A 21,694-nucleotide genomic window follows, 5' to 3' on the forward strand; every position below is an offset into this window, starting at 1 on the left:
TTGTGATGAGTCACATCTCGGGTTCTCTCGTCACAGTGAAAAGCTTTGGTAGAGTTGAGTCCCGCGTGGACGTGCCTCGATTTAGTCGGCTACGAGGGCGTCCCGACGTAGACTGGGGCCATCCTTCGCCACATGCAGTGCCGGCGAAATAAAACAAATATCGAGATAAGCGTCGAGCAGTAGTATGGACAAGGCTACGCGCTCGCGCCGATAGATGCCAGGGCGTGTGCACTTGGGCACAATCTGGCGGTAAAACGGACAAATGGCCATCAGCCTGTACAAGTTTCCCGAAGGAGAGAAGGATGATATAATGTTTTTAAATTTCACAGTGGAATGCTCACACCTTGTGTGCCTTTTCACGCAGGAAATCCAACGCCGCTTTACATGGCCTGCATTGATCTCACTGGGGCGCCTCAATGTCCTACTTAGGGGGATGACAATCGTTGTAGTACCTGATGCCAACAACTCAAGCGCGCAGGGGAAATAAAAAACGATGCCGGAAACAAAATTCCGTTGTAGCACAATCAACGCCAAAAGCGCGTTCCGGGAAACGCGGTTTCACGCGTTCCATGAAAAAAGTGATAAGAACAAAATGGTTAGATGTCATACCACCCTGATCCTTACACCGTGCCCTGATCTCACATCTACCATTCTGGCAGTTTCGCTCTGAGCTCATACATTTTGTAGACTGTCGGTCCACACTACCGAATTTGTTCTGCTGGACAAGAACAGGTAGAAATGACCACCAGCGTGACGCGACGTGGCGAGGCAAGAAAACCTGTCCAGGCATGCAGGCGTGGACAAGGAAGGTCTTCAGGCATGCACGTCCCTGCGCCTTTCGATGCGGGCCACGAAGGTGCGGATGTGTCCGGGTAGGATGCGGACGGTGTCCTCGAAGCGCGAGCGGGAGCCCCGCTTAAGCCAGACGCGCATGCGTTGCTGCTGAGCCACAGGGGCCACGGCCCCTCGACGGCGCCAGATGAAGCGTAGCACGGAGTCCCGGTCTTGTGTCGAGCCCAGGGACGTCTCCGTCACGTGGTACAGGACCTGCTTAGTCAGGAGCCGCTACAAGCAAAACGTAGATTAGTGTTGTTGACAGAAAGAGAGAGGGGTCAACCTAGACGTTTGTCCTAGTTCTCCAGTCTGCGCCGGTTAGGCGAAGATGGAAGAGAAAGATGTAGCGACGAGAGAGTACAGTGAAACGACTGTGATGCAAGAGATAGGATGATGCTAACTAAAACTCACTTCCACACGCGCACACTCGCGCTCAAAACAGAAGCCTAAAGAATTTCTGAGAGTTCGGTACTGGCGAAATCAGAGCATCGGATGCCTTTGCAGATTGGCTTATTGGGTTCCAGACGCCAAGGCATGCGGCTCGATAATAGTTGCGTTTTTACAAACGGGCGGGTCGCAGTGATGGCTCTTCAAGAAAGGTGTATCTCTCTATTGTTGGTTTCGCTAGCATGCTATCTCCTGAGAATCAGTTTAGTTTGAGCTAACTTAGGAGCTGGTCCCAGCTGGATCTATCTGAAATTAAGACTGACCCAGCTAGAACCTTTTCTTGATCCAGCTTCAGCTGAACTTATTTTTACCTGGCCGATTAACGTTTCTAGTGAGCTATTTTACTGGGCTATTAACCTTTCTAATTAAGCTACTAAGTGAAAAACTTCGGAGAACTACATCGTTCGGGTAAATGGGCCAGCCATAAAAAAATATAGAACTCATCTACACATAAAAAAAGGGGTTATTTTGTTTTGAACGTGAAAGCAGCGTCTGACTGCTCAGGCTCTACATCGAGGACTCTTTTCTCACTTTCAGACTTTTACACCTGATAACACTTCATACATAGTTAAATAATGCTCTTTGTGAAAATGGCAGATAGCGGGAGAAAAAGACAAATGATTGTGGACGCGCTGCAGAAGATTGCGCAGCATTAAAAAAAAAAAAAAAAAAAGCTGTTTTGGGTGCATTAAAGAGCAGTCCTGGCATTTCTTCGGCACATCACGAGTTTGTTTAATTATATTCCTCTCTGCCCAAGACCAGCTTGGAATAGAACCCCCTTTCCTAACATCATCGCTTGCATCAAGGTCACCAACGCGGACCATCTTTGAAAGTAGCCAGCCCGAACAAAAGGTTAGGGCACAAACGAGCTGGCGGTGGTTAAACATTTGACTAAAAACCCCGAGACTGGGACGACAAGGGACGGACAAACACAGTCTCAATTTGAAACTTCGTGTTTGTCCGTCCCTTCTCGTCCCAGAACAGGGATTTTAGTCAAATGTGTAACCAGCCTTTCGTATAATTTATTTATATACCATAATATTACTTGCTTTTTTGGGCTATTAATTTATTTTCTTTGTTGATTTACATACGCACCCCCTTTGTAGTGCCCTCTAGGTCAGTGGTTCACAACCGTTGATGTTTCGCGGACCGATCGGCAAAGATGATGGAGGACCCGATTTGTGGCGAGGAGAAGGAAAATTTATATGTTAATTATGATAATACTTTTATAAATAGATATAACTAAGGGCGAGTGTAAAATACACCTCCCTCATTGACATACAAGCTAGATAACTCACCCCAAAAAGTGGAACGTTTTTTCTCAATTTGAAGAAAGACAACTTTTCTTGCCGGCTTTGACTGACAAGGCAAGGCAAGGCTTCGTGGGCCCCTAGAATGCCTTTGCGTACCCCAAAGGGTCCGTAGACCCCCCATTTGAAAGCCACTGCTCTAGGTATTGAAATGAATAAATAAAATTAATACTAGGATAAAAAGCAAAAACGCCGTTCGGTTGTAAGGAAAGTTATAATGTGCCTCATATTCTACCATTCCAAGCAATATTAAGAAACAAAGTGAACGATGCTGTCGAATGACTTGACGAATTTCACAGGAATGGCGTCCTTTTCAACGTTGTATCACTATTTCCTATTAACGTACCATAAATTCCAAACAAACGCCCCCCCCCCTCCCCCCCCCCCCCCCCCCCCCCCCCCCTTCCCCGAGTGGTCGCATGCCTTATATTTTTCCTCTCTTTATCTGTCCACCGTGATTGGGCATTCACTCGGGAGTCGGGAGTTTCGCGGATTTGCAGCCGACTGCTGCAAGCAACTGTCGATGCAGAAGCTCCATCAGATCGGACATGTCGTACGATTTTCTCTACCAGGCCGGCATATGGTGGCCCTTGGCAAACATACAATGGTTATAAAAGAAATCTAGTTCAAAGTAAGGTGAGAAGTAGCGACCTTATTTACAAAAGAACACCGAATCCGAGTCGTTTCTCGGCTCTTTATGTAGGGCGGCGAGTCTCCTATGTCCCACATTACTTTGCTACGCGTTCCTGGCGTGGAGAAGGTTGCACCGGATTTCACGATCGGAAAAGCGTCCGGCCGATAACCCGTGAGACTGACCGAAATGAAAAGATTGACCGGGCGGGTGTAGTTGGAGGTCTCCGGCGCCTGGTACTCGATGCGCAACAGTACCTTGTCCCCGCTGACTCGTTCCAGGCTGAGCACGTGCAAGTGCCGAGGCAGGGGCGCACGAAGGCCGCTCCACTGCGCCCAGTAGGAAATAAGTTATGTTCATCTTTCGCGAACACTGCGTGCACAACGAACAAAGTCGGGAGGAGTTCAAAGCCTCCGCAGCCAAGGTGATGGGGAAGGATGGCTTCTCCATACACTTTGAACGGTTTGCGCAAGTGGACACACACTATATCGACCGCGAGTTCTTCGGGAATAAAGAAAATGATTCATCTCTCCTAGGTGTGACATCAGCCAGTGCTATACGATCCGATGGAGGCAATGAGACAACACCAGAGCCGTGTGTAGAGAGAGTTTGGTCAATATGAGGCGCGGGCAGAGCCAGGGCGTGCACGACACAGAAAGTGGGCTTGACATGCTCTCTTGGCCAACCAGAAGCCTAAAAAAAATCCCCTAGCGGTGGTAACGAGAAACTGTTTTGGTCCAAGGTATATGTTGGTATATGGTTTTAATAAGCCCGTAAGAGCTGTAGAGAGCTGTAAGAGAGGTGTAGTAACCTTTCATGGTTGAAAACAGGGTACACGTAATGTCTCGATCATGATCATCCAGAAAGATGTAAGAAACGAATGCGGCGCTCAACTATGTTTTGTTCGGACAGAATGTGACCACTCGGACGGCAAATTCCCGGCCCTCGGCGCTTGGCGTACGGATTATGTCGATCGTTCCGCTAGTCGCGCTCTTTCACCATGATTTTGGATGACTGTGATGGAACATCACCTGCACCATATTTTGAATCACCGAGAGTTACTCCGACGCACTTATTAGGTCTGTTTCTCGCGACCACCGCCAGGGTATTATTTCCGGCTTCTGGTTGGCCACATTCGAATTCGTGAAGACGCCCTGGAACACGCCCGCCCGCTTTCGGCCAATGGCGCCTCGCCATTTGTCTCTTATACTTCCCAACGAATGGCCAAACTCTCTACATATACGGCTCTGGACAGCACCAAAAGTGCATCGTCGCTGACATAGGCTAGGCGGCGCAAGCTACCGCCCGTTACAAAGGGTATAGCCATTAACATCCATCCATCCAGCCGGCGCCCTTCGTCTTTATATGCGTTTGCTATCAGCGACTAAACCAATCACGCACAATGAATTCGGCGCGATACCTGCGCTTTTTTCTTTTGGCTCTGCTTGATTGACTCTATCGAATCTTAGCGTCGGCGGCGTTCGGATTTCAATCGAAACGTAACGCGGCGAGTTCGATGCTCTTTCCTGTATAGACCAATTCAACTTCTCACTGACGTCACTCCACTGCGGTGGCGCTGCTGTCGGTACTGCGCATGCGCAAATGCCTCACTCCTCCCAAATTTGGTTTCTGCGCAGGCGCAGTGCCCACACCTGGTGTAGGCAAAGCGGGCTTCTTTGTAAACACTATGGTGGGGCCCTAAACTCGTCAAACACAAAGTTGGAGCCGAAAGTTCGCGGAACGCGCCAATTGGATGCCAACCAAAAAAAAAAAAAAAAAAAAAGAAACGCGAAGTCATTGTTGGGATAGCTTAATCGGTACGCTCTGTGAACTTCGACGGATCCCAAGGTGGCGGGTTCGAATCCCGACCGAGGTGCCCGCAATATGACGGAGGCTTATTGCGGAGAAGGCGCCGTGTAACCGAGCTTTCGGTTGCACGTCAAACGATCCCCAGGTGGTCCAAATTAATCCTCAGTCCTCCGCTGGGGCGTGCCAGATGCCCGTCGTAGGTTTGGCACGTAAAACCCTCAAATTTGACTTTGATTTGACTGTGAACTTCGGTCGCAATTGTGTGTTTTTCACGAGTTTAGAGCCCTTGGTGTATAAAAGTAGTCGACTCCCACCCACCGACTTGACGCTCAGGTTGACAAAGTGCTTCTGCTCGGTGTCGACGAGGGACAACTGCGGCGACCACACCATGCGGTTCGCCAAGCTCCTCAGGGACTCCTGCGTGGGGTACCAACATCAGGACACCTGTCCACGTGCGTGGTCAAGCTAGTGGTGCCTGGAACGCGCGTTCGACCGGTGGGTCTACCGCGTCCTCAATTGTGGTCTCTCCTTTTCCACCCGATAACGTCGCACTATGACGTGCTGTTGCCTGCCGGGATACTGGACGTGGCACAACGGTGGGGGTGACTATGGCAGACGCCTGTTCCGATCACTCTCTAGCTTGACAGTTCGCGGAAGTTTCGTCGACCAGTATTTGGGATAATGCGACAACAGGAACACTCGCGTTCCTTCGTTTCTTTTTTGCCAGAATTTGTACGATTAACTGCCAGGGTCGCGACAGCTGACAACATGACACTCTGGCTCCCGTGATGTCATCCGCTGCCACTTCAGGCCCACTTTCGATTCATGGGTTGTACTTGATGCAAAGCATATCAATCAAAAACATCTTCCAGACAGTGTAGCCAAGCGTTGCACGCGACCTGCAAAATAGCTATGATGGGTTATGTTAGGTTAGGACCGTTAGGTTAGATTAGGTTAGTTGCGGCAATCGTTTGCTTCTCTTAACGACCGACAGTGGTAACACGCTTCATGTCTCCTGCATCCCTATCACCATAGCTGGCAGCAACGCCACAGTGGAAAGTACCAGTTAAGTCTTAGGACATCGGGTTCTAAATAAAATGGCGCAGGCAAAAAACAACAAAAAAACATTAGGGGTTGTATTCTTATTTACACTTGAACAATATACCTACAGAGTGGGATACAATATCCTCCATCTGTCCGTTTTTGTTAGAAGTTTCTTCTTTTCTAGTCCTGGAGTGCAAAGCCCCCTTTTGGCCCACCATAGAAGAGGACGGGGTTCCAGTCCAGCGTGGCCAACCTGAGCGTCTTGGACTGTGCCGACGTGCAGCCAGTGGCGTCCTTTGATGCTGGTGCCGGGTTCTCCCGGTAGTCTTCGCTGCACCAGGAATTCCAGCTGCCCGCTGCTCAAACTCGACGCGGCCTGGGACCTGTCCGGGAACACGGTCAGCTGCACGTCTTGGCTGTCGCTCTGCGAAAGGGAAGCAGTACTACCGTCGGGGTCGGCCTAAACAACCAGCCGACTCTCGAGAGCTGCACGCAGCTCGTTCTCTCATTCAGCGATAGTGGGCTAACGCATCTGGCCACTTTAACATCCCCCAAAGTCGTAACGCATATGGCGAGCGACTTTTTTTCAATTCTACTGTCTAAAATACGGAATATTTTCCTCCTCTCCAGTCATAAATTCACTTAATTTCAACTTTTCCTTGAAGCACCACATTTTCCTACAAGGGATATGTCCCCTCGTCTTGACACTCATTAGCTTCTCAGATAAATACTTTGCGTCACTGATATAATAATATTTCTTTAATTTATTTCATCTGTGCCTTTTTTTTTTTCACATTACCTGACCATTTGAGTAACTCGAAATTCTGTTAGTCTTTTTTTTTGTATTTTCAGTGTTCTCAATAAAAGTACCTGTCATCGTAATCTTTTATTTAAACCGGCCTAAACTAGCCAGATTGCTATGGGCCCAGATGGTCTTTCAATAACATGCCATATGCATTGACTTTAATGAAACGATTGCTTGATTGGTTTATTAATTAATTTTTACTATTGCCTGCGTGAGCTTCGCCACCGGTGCTGAGTGTTCTTCTATAACGTGAAAGAACATATGCTATTAAAAATATCCTAAAGTGGCCTAGAGGGGCGTCGCACATAGTCATGTGCACAGAGAACACGAGAAGGAACTGATAAATATATCACTGATTGCTAATCGTGTGTATTTTGCTACCGAATACCGACATCCTGATTGCAGCCGAGTACAGCTGCAACGGGAAAAGAGTAGCACAAGTGACCGACGACGGGAGCGGCAAAATCGCGACACGCGGCACTCTTGTTCCCGAGTGCGCCGATAGCGAGAGTGACAGACACGTTCCATGTCTCAACGCGGGGGCGGCCGGCAGAAAGCAGCTAATTTTAAAGCCTGCATTTTAAAAGCTATCTTATCCCTTAAGTTTCTGCCGGCCACCCCCACATTGAAAAATGCAACATGACTTGCACTCTCGCTATCGGCGAGCTCGGGAACAATAGCGCCGCGTGTCGCGGTTTTGCCGCTCCGGTCATCGGTCTCTTGTGCTACTCTTTTTCCGTTGCAGCTGTACAATCAGGCAGCATATCGTCTGGGTACATGGTATTGAACACTTCCGAGCCTGAACATGTCTGAGGAGCGAGACGGTAGAGTAAACAAACTATCAATCAAAATCCCCTCTTAATATTTTTTTTTTGTAAGTTAAAAGTAGAAATTTCAGCGAGCCGTGAAATAGTGTATTTTCACAATTCCTGTAAAGTTATGCTATTGGTGTTGTCAAATCATGAATTCTAATTGATGGGTTACTTTCTCTCTTGTCTACCATCCGCGGAGCATTTTTGTAAAATGGTGTTGCTGTATTAATTTGAACGACATTCTCTTGGTTCCTGTTGTTTCTAAGTTGTCCTTGTCAAAAACAAATTTCTGTAAAGCGTATTTGTTGCTTTTTCCTCTGCGTTCCTGTTAAAACAACAACAACAACAACAACAACAACAACAACAACAAAAACGACAACAACAACAACAACAACAACAGCTTGAATTGAGAAAAAAAAAGCCTCTACCGTCAGATAGGCCCAGGACGTGACGGGATAGAAGTCGGATGCCACGGGACTACCCTTGATGCGCCTAGAATGAAAGCGGATCTCACAAAAACGCCTCAGTCCTTGTCCCGTTAGGGTGCCCCGACACGCCTGGAATCTGGGCACCCTACATCCAACAGTCCTAACCGTCTCTCGATGCTGCGTCGTCCGTTGGTGTCAGAGTAGAAGCGGTCGCCGCTCCGGACACTACTCTCGAACCTGCTCACTAGTTCCTTCCCCTTGTTGTCGTCCGTGGGCACGGGACCCACTTCCCAGGCGAACTCGATGACGTCCTGGTCCTCGTACAGACGGACCACCTGGACCAGCCAGGATGAAAACCTCTGCCGGAGTTCCTGCACCTGCACACACGGAAGGCGTTAAGAAGCTCGCGCAAAGCTTGCACTGTTTACAAATAATAAATACATCGATATTCGCAACTCCTGCCTTTGGGTGCAGGCCTCACGGGACAAAAAGGCCGGCATAAAAAGGCCGGCACAATAAGGCCGGCACAAAAAGGCCGGCACAAAAAGGCCGGCCCAAAAAGGCCGACACAAAAAGGCCGGCACAAAAAGGCCGACGTAAAAAAGGCCGGCACAAAAAGGCTGCCAAAAAAGACCGACACAAAAACGCCGACACAAAAAGGCCGGCACAAGAAGGCCGGCACAAAAAGACTAGCACAACGTGTGGCGGTGGTCTCTCTTCAGGGCCGAGGCCGACAATGGACAGTCAAACGTCAAGATCGTCAATTTTACAATAGCTTGACAAGATGAGTACGACCGGAAGGAGTTTCAGTTGCCTAGCCTCCGGCGCGAGCTTTCTAGCTTCAGTAACGATTCAGCGTATCGTCGGTCTCGAATGTCCACGCGTAGCCGAAGCATGGTGGAGGGCAACGAGCGCGTGTTGAAGGCCGGGCGTTCGATAGAAACGCCCTGCTGTTCTCATTCTGTCAGTGACTATAATTGTCCCTCGTCTGTTTAACATTAAACGTAATTTATGGTTTTCAAAATCCTGGCTCCGTGTTGTTCCTTTCGGCTGCGCAGGCAACTTCCCCAGAAACCTCGTGCCTCTAATCCCCGTTCCCGTTTCACAATTTTCGCCTCCAGGTCACGTAAGTTTCCGCTGCGCATTTCGACGAGCGCGACCTCCCCGTTTCTCGAAGTCACGTTTCTGCCGCTGGGTGGCGTCGCCTCTTCTGGAGTTCCGGAGGCTTCGTTTCAGCGTGGATTGGCAAAACAAGTGAACGTCACATTGCTCTCTTAATCGAGTTTTATTAGCCGCTCATGGCAAGAAAGGCCCGAGCGAACGTTACGAAAACCCCTCAAGCCAATCAGGGTGACAAAGCGAAGCACGTGACAGATCGCTGCGGGAAGAGTGCCAACACCGTCTAGAATAACCAAATCCCGTAAAAAGCCTGCTCTACCTCCACGCAATGCCGCCAATCACACTCGAATGGCATCGACGCCGAGTGCACGTCAATGCGTTGACTGAATACGAGGTCCGTTCGACCAGTGACGCACCACTCGTGCGTGACCTGTGTCTGCGCTCGATCTTACTGCGATGCCATCAAAACGGCAGTGCACGGGGTTTGCAACCTAAGAACGAAGGGCGAGGGTAAGAAGGGCCGGGGAGGAGGAAGCAGACGGAACGCTGGAGAAGAGAGGGGGAAACTTCCTTCTCTCTTTAGCGTTCCGTCTGCTTCCTCCTCCCTGGCCCGTCTTACCCTCGCCCTTCGTTCTTAGGTTGCGTCTCCAGCACGACGCTCGCCCTCCCGCGGCGGAAACGGGTAGCGCTCTAGTGAGGGTCCCCCGATTCTCCTGCTCAGCGGGCATGGCGGAACTGCTCGCGATCATGGCTCGCGAAATGTCGTTTCCGAATGCAAACAACAGACTTCACTGTCCCAATGTAGTGCTGCAGCCGGTATGGGATTGTACTTTATTGGAGAGTTTTAGTGTTGCGCATAGAAGCAAACGCAAGCGGTGTGCGACCGACGGCGAGCAAATACAAAAGTAAATAAATGTTAAGATAAAACTAGTAATTAAAAAAAGAACTTTTTTTTTTTTACTTTTGGGCATTTGGTCTGGAAGTATATTGGTGGCGACTTTGGACGTTTCGCCGATTGTCAAATGTCGCGACTTTGATAGCACGATATACTTTACCCACAATTAATGTATATTTACATGGATTTCTCACATTAGCTAGAATGTTTTTATTGATTTTCGACTATTTTTATTTTATTTGTAATTAAAATGCAGTGATTGGAACTAGTGATGATAATTAGCACAGTTTTCATTGTCATATTTCTTCGCGCGTTTAAAATTAGATCATAAGCAACAAATTATATTAGAGCTTGAAGAATTACTTATTCATATATGTGAATTTTAATATTATTATTAATACAAATCACGGCAATGTATGCTTCTAATTAACGCCAAGATCACCAGAATACTCTGTTTAACCATAATAGTCTTTCCAGAAAGATATAATTCTGTTTTCTTTTTAGTATATGAAAAACTCTGACATAGTTATCAAGACAGACAAACAGTTAAACGCTGGATGTAATATGAAGCCCTACGCGTCACGCGGTGCTATAAAAACACACAGACACACACTTCAGCTGTCTGACTCGGATTCCGTCTTGGGTTGTTGCGGTGAGAGCAGCGTTTATTAGTTTATGCGTTTCGTGGACATATTGTAAAAATTGGAATTATTCTCTTATTCTTGTGCTGGAATAATTGTCATTATTTCCCATGACAATTATCTGAGCGAGAAAAAGGCAGCGAGAACGCACAGATATCAGCACTGATTTTTTCAACAACTACGAATATCAGCCTGGATCGAACAGTATGTCACAAAATAAAGTTTCCGCAACAACTTTTCTAAGTAAATAATTACGATGTGAGACACATCTTGAGTCATGAAAGAATCCGAAATTAAGACCTCTGTCGAGAAATTAAATCCAAAATAGAGGTAAGTTTCGGTTTTGCTCGAGAATTAAAACGCGCATCCTTCCGTAATCAATACGCTAAACACCGTTCTTGTTTTCAGGTTAAAGAGGTGACCTGCGCTCATAAAACATTAGCTTCCTCATATTACCAGACATAATTTATGTCGCTCAGTGAAGCCAGCACACTAGACAGGCTCAACAGCGGCACGCATCTCTGACCTTCACTAAACCCGCCATCTTGGAAAATGAGTGGCGCCACCTATAGTTAGTTGGAGTCGCGATACTGAGAGTACACGTGGACGGTCAGTCGTCATGTGCCGCACTCTAACACTCGGCTCACTGTGACCCTACCCAAGTAGCACGGCTCTTTGCCAAGCAATGACAAATGGCTGGCGATGGTCTTTTGGCCAGGGGTCAAAGAGTGGCCATTCATTGGCCAATGCTTGGCCACTGTTCAATGGCCAGAGAAAGGCCAGTCATCGGCCAATCTCTGACCACTGTCTGGCGATGGCCAAGGGACCATTGCCAGCAATTGTCCAATGATTGGGGAACTCTGTACTGCTTGTACAGAGCTTTCGCCGTTTACCAAGTTATCCCGAAATGAAGTATCCGTTGAAGCAAGGCACCCCTCAATGCTGGGACGCGGCTACAATCCTCACCTGGGCGCCCTTGACCACGTGGCAGGTGACGTTGTAGCCCAGCTCGAAAGGCTCTTCGTTGACCGGGCTCAGGACGCGAGGTCCGGACGCCCTGGCGCTGTCTCCCTGGTAGGCGTGGTACGCCATAAAGGACTGCCGCAGGGTCAGCTGGGACGCGCTGCGCTGCATCAGGCCGCTCAGCAGGCAGGTGGACGAATCCACCAGCAGCCGGTAGCGCTGGGAGAAACCACCAGGGAGGCGCAATTGGGTTGACACGAGCGAGGAGGCGGGAGTGATCGGTGGCCGAGTGTGTTAGTGCGCAGCAGCTCGGAGCACGTGGAGCGAAAATTTGCGCTGCAGAGCCCCGGGGTTCCTGGGTTCAATGTCCAACCCTGCTCGTTTCGATCTGAATGAGAATCGCATACCGGCGTGCGGTCGTGTATGACCACTGCGTGATGCACGCTAAAGACCCCAGGCTATAGCAGTATCACTGCACTGGCTAAATTCCCCATCTACAGCGTAAACCGGTGTCGGAGCAGCACTTCAACGGTAGTCCGACCTGACGCTGTACAAACACGAACGCTAAATTTGGTTTGGTTTGGATGAAAGAGGCATACGTCCAGCAATTTTCGCCTGTTTAGATTAACAGTAACTGTGTCGCGGGCATGTTTAGACAGGATGGATGTCATAGTCCATGGCAGGATAAGATCGGTTGGAAGTGTTTGAGTCGTCCCGCCTACAGCGCAAGCATTTTACCTTCGACAACGTTTCGACGTCTCGTGAACCCTGAGCGTCCACGAAAAGCAGAAGCATGACAGACGACAACCAGCTGCTGGAAACCCAGAATCCCCAAAGAAACGCCCCGCCGTTCTCGCTCTGTCAATGAATGTAGTGTACCTAGGGGCGTTTCTTTCCCCCGCTGTACATGGACGATTTGGCCAGTGCAGCACGACTGCTAAGCTACTAATGTAGGGCTTTAAACATGCATCGCGCAGCAGTGATTGCAGAAATATAAGGCGTATAGGTACAATGCACATCCAATTCAAAACGGGCAGGGTTGGGGATTGAGCCTGCAGGATCACTTGGTTTTGCATTGCGAGCATTAGCTCACAGTACTTCAGACCGATGAAAAAGATCCCGGTCGTGACGTCCAAAAATATGAACAGGACGAAAGCGACACCGAAACATCTCCGCTCTATCGTTACTTTTCAATCGAAATAATAGGGAGTTTTCGTAGACCGCGCTGCCCCCTCCGCCAAGCGTTCCGCAACGAAGAAGTTGCTACTGCGCCTGCGCGCCGATAGCCTTGACTGTGGAGTTCCCGCTATCGTAGCGGGTTGCGGAGGGCCTTGCGGGATGGCGAGAACGATCTACGAAAACTCCCTAATAACCGAGGCCTTCGTAATTGGCACGCGCGGCACACGTTTCCTGGCAGCACATGTACTTGCCTTGTTCCGTAGCACGATAAGCTTGTTCTCCGGAGGTGCGGCAGTGGCCTTGGTATGCTGGACAGGTTGGGCTGGTGGCCGAGGCGTCCGAACCAGATGCAACGCCCTCACCCCCAGTGCCGGTAAGTCGGCTTCGAACGCTATCTCCTCTGTTGCGGACTCCGTATCGAGAACCTAGAAACGCATGGGGAAGGGGGCTTCACTTTGTCAGGACGAATCAATCAATCAATCAATCAATCAATCAATCAATCAATCAATCAATCAATCAATCTTATTCTTTGTCAAGATAAAGCGTCTATACTAATCCACAAGTTGCGACTTACCACGATGTGCTTCGGTCGGTGCAATGAGCGATCAATCACAAGGTCGTCTAGTCACGGATTAATGAAGGCAATTAAAACGCAAGTCACTGGAAGCTTCGAATTGCTCTCGATGCTTGGTTTTTGTTTTTGCTCTGCGGAGCTTTGGTCGTAGAATTCTACCTTCTCCAGTGTCGAATACACCGGAAAGTCACTTCGGCCTTTCGATGCAGACCCATACTGGTGTAGCGCGTTCGATGTTGAGGACGGAAGAGATGGTGCGACCGACTCCGAGCTTAGGTGAAAACGTTCTGTCTCTCGACATTGGTGACCCGGACGTGATAAATGCTACAGGTAGCTCCCCCCCCCCCCCCCCCCCCCCCCCCCCATCTAGAGACTTCGCCTGTAGAATTGCAGCAGGCTGCAGGGGTCGTAGCGATTTCGTGAGCAGTAGGCGATGAAGCTTCCAGGAGTGGTGCTGTTGCTGTTGGCGTGCTGCGAGCGGAATGACGCAACAGAAAGCGGTGGACATTGAAGACAGCGTGCGGGGACCGGGAAGGTTCTGGTTAAGGTTGAGGTCAGGCGAAGTGGAGACAGCGGGAACAACGATCCGGTGGTGCATGCTGTGGCTCCGAAGTTTAGCAGGCTCTATCTCCAGTCGGGCTTTAGGGGGAATGGCGACCAGCTACGGGACCAATGCAGTGTAATTCCCGGAGATGACGCACCGAGTGGAGAGCAGATGCCTCACCTAACAGTGATGAAGAGCCCTTGGTCGGTCAGCGACGTGCCTTATGAAGAGACTGGTGCGCCGTGAGTTTCCATGCCCCCTGCGTGGTGCGGTGCGGCACGCCCCACATGTTGTGGCAGCACGCGACCGTGCCAGGCCATCACCACACCACACAGATGGGCACGACTGCCGGGACGTCACCAGGGACTGCGGCAGTGGTGGAAACGCCAACGAACGCAGACTTGCCGTGCCGGCGGGGTGAGCGAGGCGGTCGCAGCCTATTGCTGAGAGATGCCGGCGGCGGACGCGACGGGGACGAGGTGGTGGCGGAGGTTCCGGACGCGGGGGCTGTGGTAGATGTGCCTCCCCGCATAAAACATCCGAAATGCCATGCCGTTGCCATGCCCCGTGCAGCAGAGAACGTTCCCCTGGATGGCAGGTGCTCGGAGTCGATCATCCGGGTCATCAATTGGTGGCGCGTTCGATGTTGAGGACGGAAGAGATGGTACGACCGACTCCGAGCTTACGTGAAAACGTTCTGTCTCTCTAGATTGGTGACCCGGATGTGATGGCTGCTACACCGGTATTCTGCAGCAGAGAGGGCTGTCCATCTCTTGGCAGTCTGTCCTTCGATCGGGGTATTGCTGCACGTGAACGCCTTCGAGATTCCGGCTAAAAGCAGATTGCGCGAGGTCCACTGGCCCCTTATGTAGAGGGCCGCTTGGGTGAATTCTATGTTGTGTACACCCTTCCGGCGCTTGCCACCAGGCGAAGTGGCCCAGTCACTACTGCAGACGCGCATGACAGCTACGATCTTTCACAAAAGTGAGTTCTTGCGTATGCTCGGGACGCTATCTTCAGCCAAGTGAACAAAGATGGTAGCCGCCAGGAGGCGATCATCGAATATTTTACGCAAGTACTAACGTTGGCAAGCACCGACTGTACCGCCAGGGCTGTGCATTATGGGATGCGTTTGAGTCAAAAATGGCGACGCGTCGCCGGCATCCAATATGGAGCAGCAACGGCACGATTAAACAGTGAGCGTTCTCGTATCGGTTGTTTGACATAGAACCGTGTTTTTACCACCAAAAAATATAAACCACGCATCGCCGCACGCGAACTCTCAGCACAAATGTGGCGCTAGTGGTTCGGACCAGATGTCAAAGTTCCAGAGCTTGCCGTTATGGGGTTCGAAAGTTGTAAGCTGCATCTGGAAAGATTCGGTTAGAAAATGATGGTCGCTCGCGCTAGAAAAAGACGTTCTTCATCTCCATGCATTTGTAGGCTTATTGGGCCGCCATTTACACATGCATGAAACATTCCCGAAAACTGCTGCTGACTTTTAACTTTTAGAAGGGTCAGTCTATAAACTTTGGCATATGGTACCTACCGCTAGCGCTACATTTGTGTGGAGATTGGGCGTTCGGCAAAACGGAATTTACTTTTGCGATTAAAAAAAATATTTTTTTTCTGTCATTTTGTGTTGGATATATATTACGGAGTGTGTCGAACTGCTCAATAGGGATCATGGAGTTTACGGGCCCAGCTTTACAATGCGAGAACCGAAAAGAGACGGAATTGTCAATCGTTCACTAGCGTCTCTACATCTCGGCTTGTTTTCCTCCTCGCCATGCGACGATGCAACGTATGCGCACACTTTGGACAGATCTGAGCAGGAAGCGTCCGCCATTAAATTGCAATCGCTCTCCATGATTTTAGTTGCTCCCCCTCCAGGATCTATGCTCCCTACGTACTTTAGATTTGCTTCAGGCACTCTCTATACACCTTTTCCACAAGGGCGCAGCCATCTTGAATGTCGTCGCTTCCGGTACGTGCTAAAACATCGTTTTGATATCTCCACGCCGCTGGAAGGTGTTCGCGAAAAACGCACGATTGTCACACATTCTTGTTTTGCCTGACGCATATTTTCTCGCACATACCGGGTTGAAATGTTTTATTTTTTCGTCTCGCATACCAGATACGAAACCCACGTGACTGAGAACGAAAAGAAACGAAATCTGTCTATAGGTATACTTTTCAGGGTGCATCCGAGCGTTATTTTGGGCGCAGAAAAATTCGCCTGAATAGACCATACAGTTATTGTAATGTACGCTAGAGGTTCAACTGGCGCTAGTGTGCTGCTGCAAATTGAAGCAGACAGCAACCAGTTCAACGTTGACTTCCGGTAAAGCATTTCTACGTGGAAAGGTGGGTGCATTTTTTTTTCTGCGCTTGATTATGAAAGCAAATATTGCGAATACTTATAAGGTAATAAACAGTTTGAAACATTTCTCGAGCAACGCAAATATTGTTTAGTTACAGTGTTTTTTTTTCCTGTCAAATTCATGTAATTAAACCCACTGCTAAAACAGCTTCATACGTGCATTTTTATGCGCATTGTCGGGCACTATTAGCGCGAACACGGCGTCAGCTCTTTTCTGCATGGGAAATTTACGTGCTGAGCGAACGTGGACATGTGGAACACCAAAAGAGACGGCAAGAACCACGCAGTAACACTGGACCACTAACCCCCTGTGCATGAAGACGATCAAAATAAAGTGAAGGTCAAGTTAATGTAGTCAGATTTGCAAACAACATATAGTACCGATTTATTCTCTCTGCTCGTGAATATGTTCGAAGATGGTTGTTCTGCGTTCAAAACATCACCTGCACGCTCGAAATCTTTGAAAATAGGGAGAAGCCGAAAAACATGTGCCTATTAAAAGCTACCCGACATAGCAACTAATAAGAGGCACCTTTCATAGCCGATGGACATTATACTTCACGTTTTTGAATGTTTCTAGCCGCTTGTAAAGATGTACGACAGGGTCATTTTTATATAAGTGACAGGACTGGCATATTAGCAATATATAAGCGTCACCCGAACGCTGGCGAACCTCTAACACACTCTATATTCCGTTCGATTGTTACTTTACTTAGACTCGTCGCTTGTGTTTACACACATTCTGTGGAACAGAGGTTCGGGCCTGAAACATCGCCAACTGATACATCGTTCACTGACGAAGAAAAATGCTGTAAATAAAGCGATTACACTTTTACAGTGTTAATTCAGCTACATACTATTCGGTACGACCCAAACAACAGAAGCGTTTCATGTGCGAAGAGACAAAATGCACGCGCGTTTTCCCATAGGAATGCACAGGAGCAGCGCAAAAGTAGACTGGTTGCTGTCTGCTTCAATTTGCATTTCGGAACTCGCATAGACACTAGCGCCAGTTGAACCTCTAGCGTATACATTATAATAACTATATGAAATAAACCAACGAATTGTCTGCAATTAGACTTTTGAGAAAGGTGTGTTTAGGCGGTGCATTTATCATACAAAAAGTTTATTAGTGTAAATTAAAAAAAAAAAATAAAGCAAAAAAAAAAAAAAAAAGAGACGTGAAAGCTTTTGCGAGATAAATACTCGAAACAAATTCGACAGATCCGAGCGCAGGTGGTGCCATCTGGGAGCAGTAATGTCAACCAGACGGTTTTTAACGTTTTACTCCCTGTGCATAAAAAAACACACAAAAAAAACAGCAACATGATTTTATAGACTTTCACCTAAACTCACGATATTCGAGTACGATAAATGCACCACATGCATAAGGACATCTTTGAGAGAAGTTTCATTCACCCGAATAGAAGTTGTGCCCGAGTCCCCATTAGAGCGACAAACAGAAACGACCGACATCGAGACAAGCCGCCTCAAACGCGTGCAGCAAGCAGGGGAATGTATCTTTGGCAGACTTGCCATCACTCGCGCTTACTTCACCAGCATCAAGATGCTGCGAGCCTTCCAAAAGTATCATCGTCTGCCTGCCACATCTAAGTAGAGTTACGTCGGTGTCGGTTAGCGGGATTCGGTCATCAGAAACACCCTGTAGGTACTTCTAAAGTCACTGGATCTGAGGAAAGTAGCGCCCTTACCTTCCCTGCCTGCTAACCAGACGCAAACAGATACTAACACACAGACGGCCAAACCATTTAAGGTCATTGATTGGCTGATTCGTTTCAGTTGCCGCGGAAATCGCCATTTCGATCCATTCAAATTTTTGAAGCTTCGAAAAGGTCCGTCTGAACGAGCCACGCCTAAAGATCGCCATAAAGCATCCTCGTGCTGAAAACGTTCCTCTTCAATTTCAGCGTCTTTTGGCACTGTACGTGCAATCAAGATACCGTATGCTTATCTCCCCACATCTTTTACAACGCTATTGTTGTTCTTGCGTATTTTATGTCAGGGAAATTTCTTTTTCAATGTCGCCAAGCACCTAGGCCGTCTCTTGTGGCGGTAACAAGATGAACGCTTATTTTGCCGGTATGCGTACCGGGAATTTGGATCGGTTCACCAAAAATCGAGAGGTCCATTCCATGAACCAAAATGGCGACCACACGGGGATTTCGGCGCTACTTTCCCCGGATCTAGTGACTTTAGGTACTTACTCCCGAGGAGTATAAGGTGCCGTCTTCCGGTGGTCGGGAGCAACGGAGAGACGCTCACCTGCGTGGGGTTGCCGTCGACGTGGAACTCGTAGCCCGGATGGACGGCGAGTCTGAGCGGCGCCCTGTACGGCTGGCTGAGCGGGTTGTACACGAGCAGCCAGGCGTCGCGGACGCTCAGGGGCGGGCAGTGGTCCCCGGGGGCCAGGCACTGGAGCATCCGTATCTCGCTCACTCCGCCTTCCCACACCAGGAAGCGCAGGGCCTCCGCTATGACACGCTGCGGGCCACGAAGCACCGCTCTCTTATGGTGTGTACAGACCGCTTTCAAAAGTCACTTGCTCATTGTTAAAAGGTCTAGGCGTCTCGGTAGTTCCGAGGCAAAGCGTCGGCCTATGGATCCCCAGGTGGTGGGCTCGAATCCCGGACGAGGTGCCCGCAATCTGACGGAGGCTTATTGCGGAAGAGGCGCCGTGTAACCGAGCTTTCGGTTGCACGTCAAAAGATCCCCAGGTGGTCGTAATTAATCCTCAGTCCTCCGCTGGGGTGTGCCAGATGGCCGTAATTGGTTTGGCACGTAATACCGCCAATTTATTTTTATTAAAGGATGGTGGGACAAGCGACACCACAGAATGTAAGATTCTAAAACTACTAGGGTTGTGCGAATATTCGAAATTTCGAATAATACACTATGCGATATTCGCTTCGAGAAGGACTGGGGGGCTATATCCGGCAAATGTTTCGTTTTTCCTAAAAAGAAGCAGAAGTGACGGAACTGAAAATATCTCGTCTGATTGGCTTGAGGTTGAAATGACGAAATATGAAACTTTCGTCATTTGAGCCTCTAACCAGTCAGACGCCAATCGTCAGTTCCGTCACCTCCGTTTCTTTTAAGGAGAAACGAAACATTTGCCGAACATAGACCCCCTGCACTATTCGCGTTTTTCGAAGTGTTGGGTGCGTCGGGTTAGTCCCGTTCAGTGCGCTTCTTACCGAGCACCGATGCACTGCGGAGAAGCAATACCCGCAAAAGCGAGCTCCGCGGGTGCTGCTTCTCTGCATTACATGCGTGCTCGGTAATAAGCGCACTCAACGGGGTAACCCGCCGCAATACACACTTGGAAAAGTATGAGTTGCAATTGCGCGCTTGGAAGAAAATAATACATTGAGAGTGGGGTGCTGCACGCGTGCCGGCTGTATTTGAAAATAAATGGAAACTTTGTGAATGTGTATATCTACATTGTAGTAAAAGTTTCAAAATTAAACTGGCTGTTCTGCAAGGGTATAGACCTTTTTCGGAAGGGCGCCGCCATCTTGAATTGTCGTCACTTTCAGTATGGGCGAAAACATTGCTTTGCCGTCGCCACGCCAATAGAACGCATTTAGGACATAAACGTAACCGTCACGCATTCTCGTTTTGCCTCCCCTCTATTTTTTTACTATTTGAAGTTTGAAACGTTCTGATATTTTTTCGTCGCCCATACCGGATATGCCTACTTGGCGGTCGGGGGCGAGAGTAAGCGGAACAGGTCTATACTAAGTTAGGCAGAGATGCCCTTACAACCTGCGTTCATCATGCGCGATTCATTCTTGTTGAATTCGAGATTAAAGAAAAAACATATTATATAGCAAGATTTGTAAATTCACTCAATTGGGTATAGTTGGTCATCTCTATAGGATTCATTTTATGTCAAATTCGTTGTTTACTTGCCATCCCAAGGCATCAGACCTTCTGAAGTGTCAGTTAATAAATATAGATATATTAAACTTAGCTTATAAATGAACAAGCGGAACAACCTTCACAAGTCTAGCTGGGTTTTCGCCTAAGCATCATGCAATGATAGTGAAAGGGGCGGAAAGACTATTCGATATTCGAATCTAAAATATTTGGGGGAAACCTCTAATCGCTTCGAACAGAAACTTTAGTAGAGTTCCTAAGGTTCCAACATTGCGTTGTCTTTTCTCCCACCATTGTGCAGGGATTCCACAGCTTTCAACAGAGGGCACACTTTCGAAAGGGATCTATTCACTGGACGCCATATTTGAGTGCGCTGATTAGAGCGCATGCTCAGAACGAGCTCACATTAACATGCTGCTTAGACCGGCAATCCTGATAGCGCGGAGTGCACGTTGCAACAGAACTGCGGAAGATCACCGTCAGCGCGCGGTCAGCACTCGCGCACAGAGCTATGGCCGCCAGGGAATACTCTCTATTAGGCGACTTCGGTATCGCTGTACATGATGAAAAACGAAAAATACACACTTGCTGTCTGTCCCTTTGTCCTGTCCCTTTGAGCGCTGTTTTTGATCATGTATAACGATCAACTAGCCCAAATTACAACCTCGTTTCTGTACCGCGTTCCCGGTTTCTAAGCCGAGAAAGAAGGAGTGTGTCTGCTAACGTAATTTTTGAGCTTAGAAAATGTGAAGGTAAAAAAACAAATGGCTCGAGGTACACCTAAGCACTTCTTATGAGTTGTGAATGCGAAAGCATGCACCTCATTCTTCCACTCCTTCATTTCGTCTGCGGCGTATTTGCGTCCGACGGCAGAGCGCGCGCTCTCCTCGCCGCTCTGACCTTGGACGCTTCGTGTTACGGGCGTGCTGACGGCGCGGACACGTAGCGCCACGGGGTGGCGGTCGTTGAAACTGACGCGCAGCGCCCAATGGGAGCCTCGTACTTTGAAATTGTGACGCGCGCCAGCCAATGGGACCGAAGCCGAAATCCATCAGCTTTACTCCGCTCCTTTGGGATCGGGGAAATTAGGTGCCGTTTGGCTACGCCTTTCGCGTGGTTTCAAAGCTGGAAGCTTGCTTCACTTGGAGAAAGGAATTAAGGTGCCGTTTGGCGCGGCTTTAAAGCTGATGATGTCGGCTCGCTCCATGGGACAGTTAGTGCTCTCGCAGTAATAAGGTCTCATAGTAATAAGAGTGGAACTCGATAGCGTTCACATCGCCTTTTCATTCGCCGTACAAGCGCGCCTTGCCGGGCCCAGTCAGTAGCGTGTCTGGCTCGCAATCGAAAGGTCATGGTTTCGAATCCCGCCTAAATTT

The 21,694-nt window shown here is 48.8% G+C and overlaps 1 protein-coding gene across 3 annotated transcripts in view; it reads right to left on the reverse strand.

Moving 5' to 3' along the window:
• The window catches only part of LOC8051779 (lysosomal alpha-mannosidase-like), a 23,523-nt gene continuing 1,829 nt past the window's right edge, over positions 1–21,694 (reverse strand). Inside the window, exons 2-10 of one of the 3 annotated variants that reach the window (XM_040213799.3) lie at positions 18,702–18,920; positions 13,169–13,342; positions 11,742–11,957; positions 8,286–8,497; positions 8,121–8,184; positions 6,329–6,499; positions 5,350–5,448; positions 3,408–3,551; positions 1–1,065 (exon numbers count right to left, since the gene is read on the reverse strand). In XM_040213799.3, the coding sequence (XP_040069733.2) occupies positions 814–1,065; positions 3,408–3,551; positions 5,350–5,448; positions 6,329–6,499; positions 8,121–8,184; positions 8,286–8,497; positions 11,742–11,957; positions 13,169–13,342; positions 18,702–18,920 (1,551 nt within the window). In that variant the 3' untranslated portion in view covers positions 1–813. The remainder of the gene's footprint in view (positions 1,066–3,407; positions 3,552–5,349; positions 5,449–6,328; positions 6,500–8,120; positions 8,185–8,285; positions 8,498–11,741; positions 11,958–13,168; positions 13,343–18,701; positions 18,921–21,694) is intronic. The other 2 variants (XM_042294571.1, XM_042294572.1) reach the window with 2 other exon arrangements.

The sequence above is a fragment of the Ixodes scapularis genome, unplaced genomic scaffold (genome assembly GCF_016920785.2).
Source record: "Ixodes scapularis isolate PalLabHiFi unplaced genomic scaffold, ASM1692078v2 PGA_scaffold6__148_contigs__length_123643588, whole genome shotgun sequence".
In the NCBI taxonomy this organism is placed as follows: Eukaryota; Metazoa; Arthropoda; class Arachnida; order Ixodida; family Ixodidae; genus Ixodes; species Ixodes scapularis.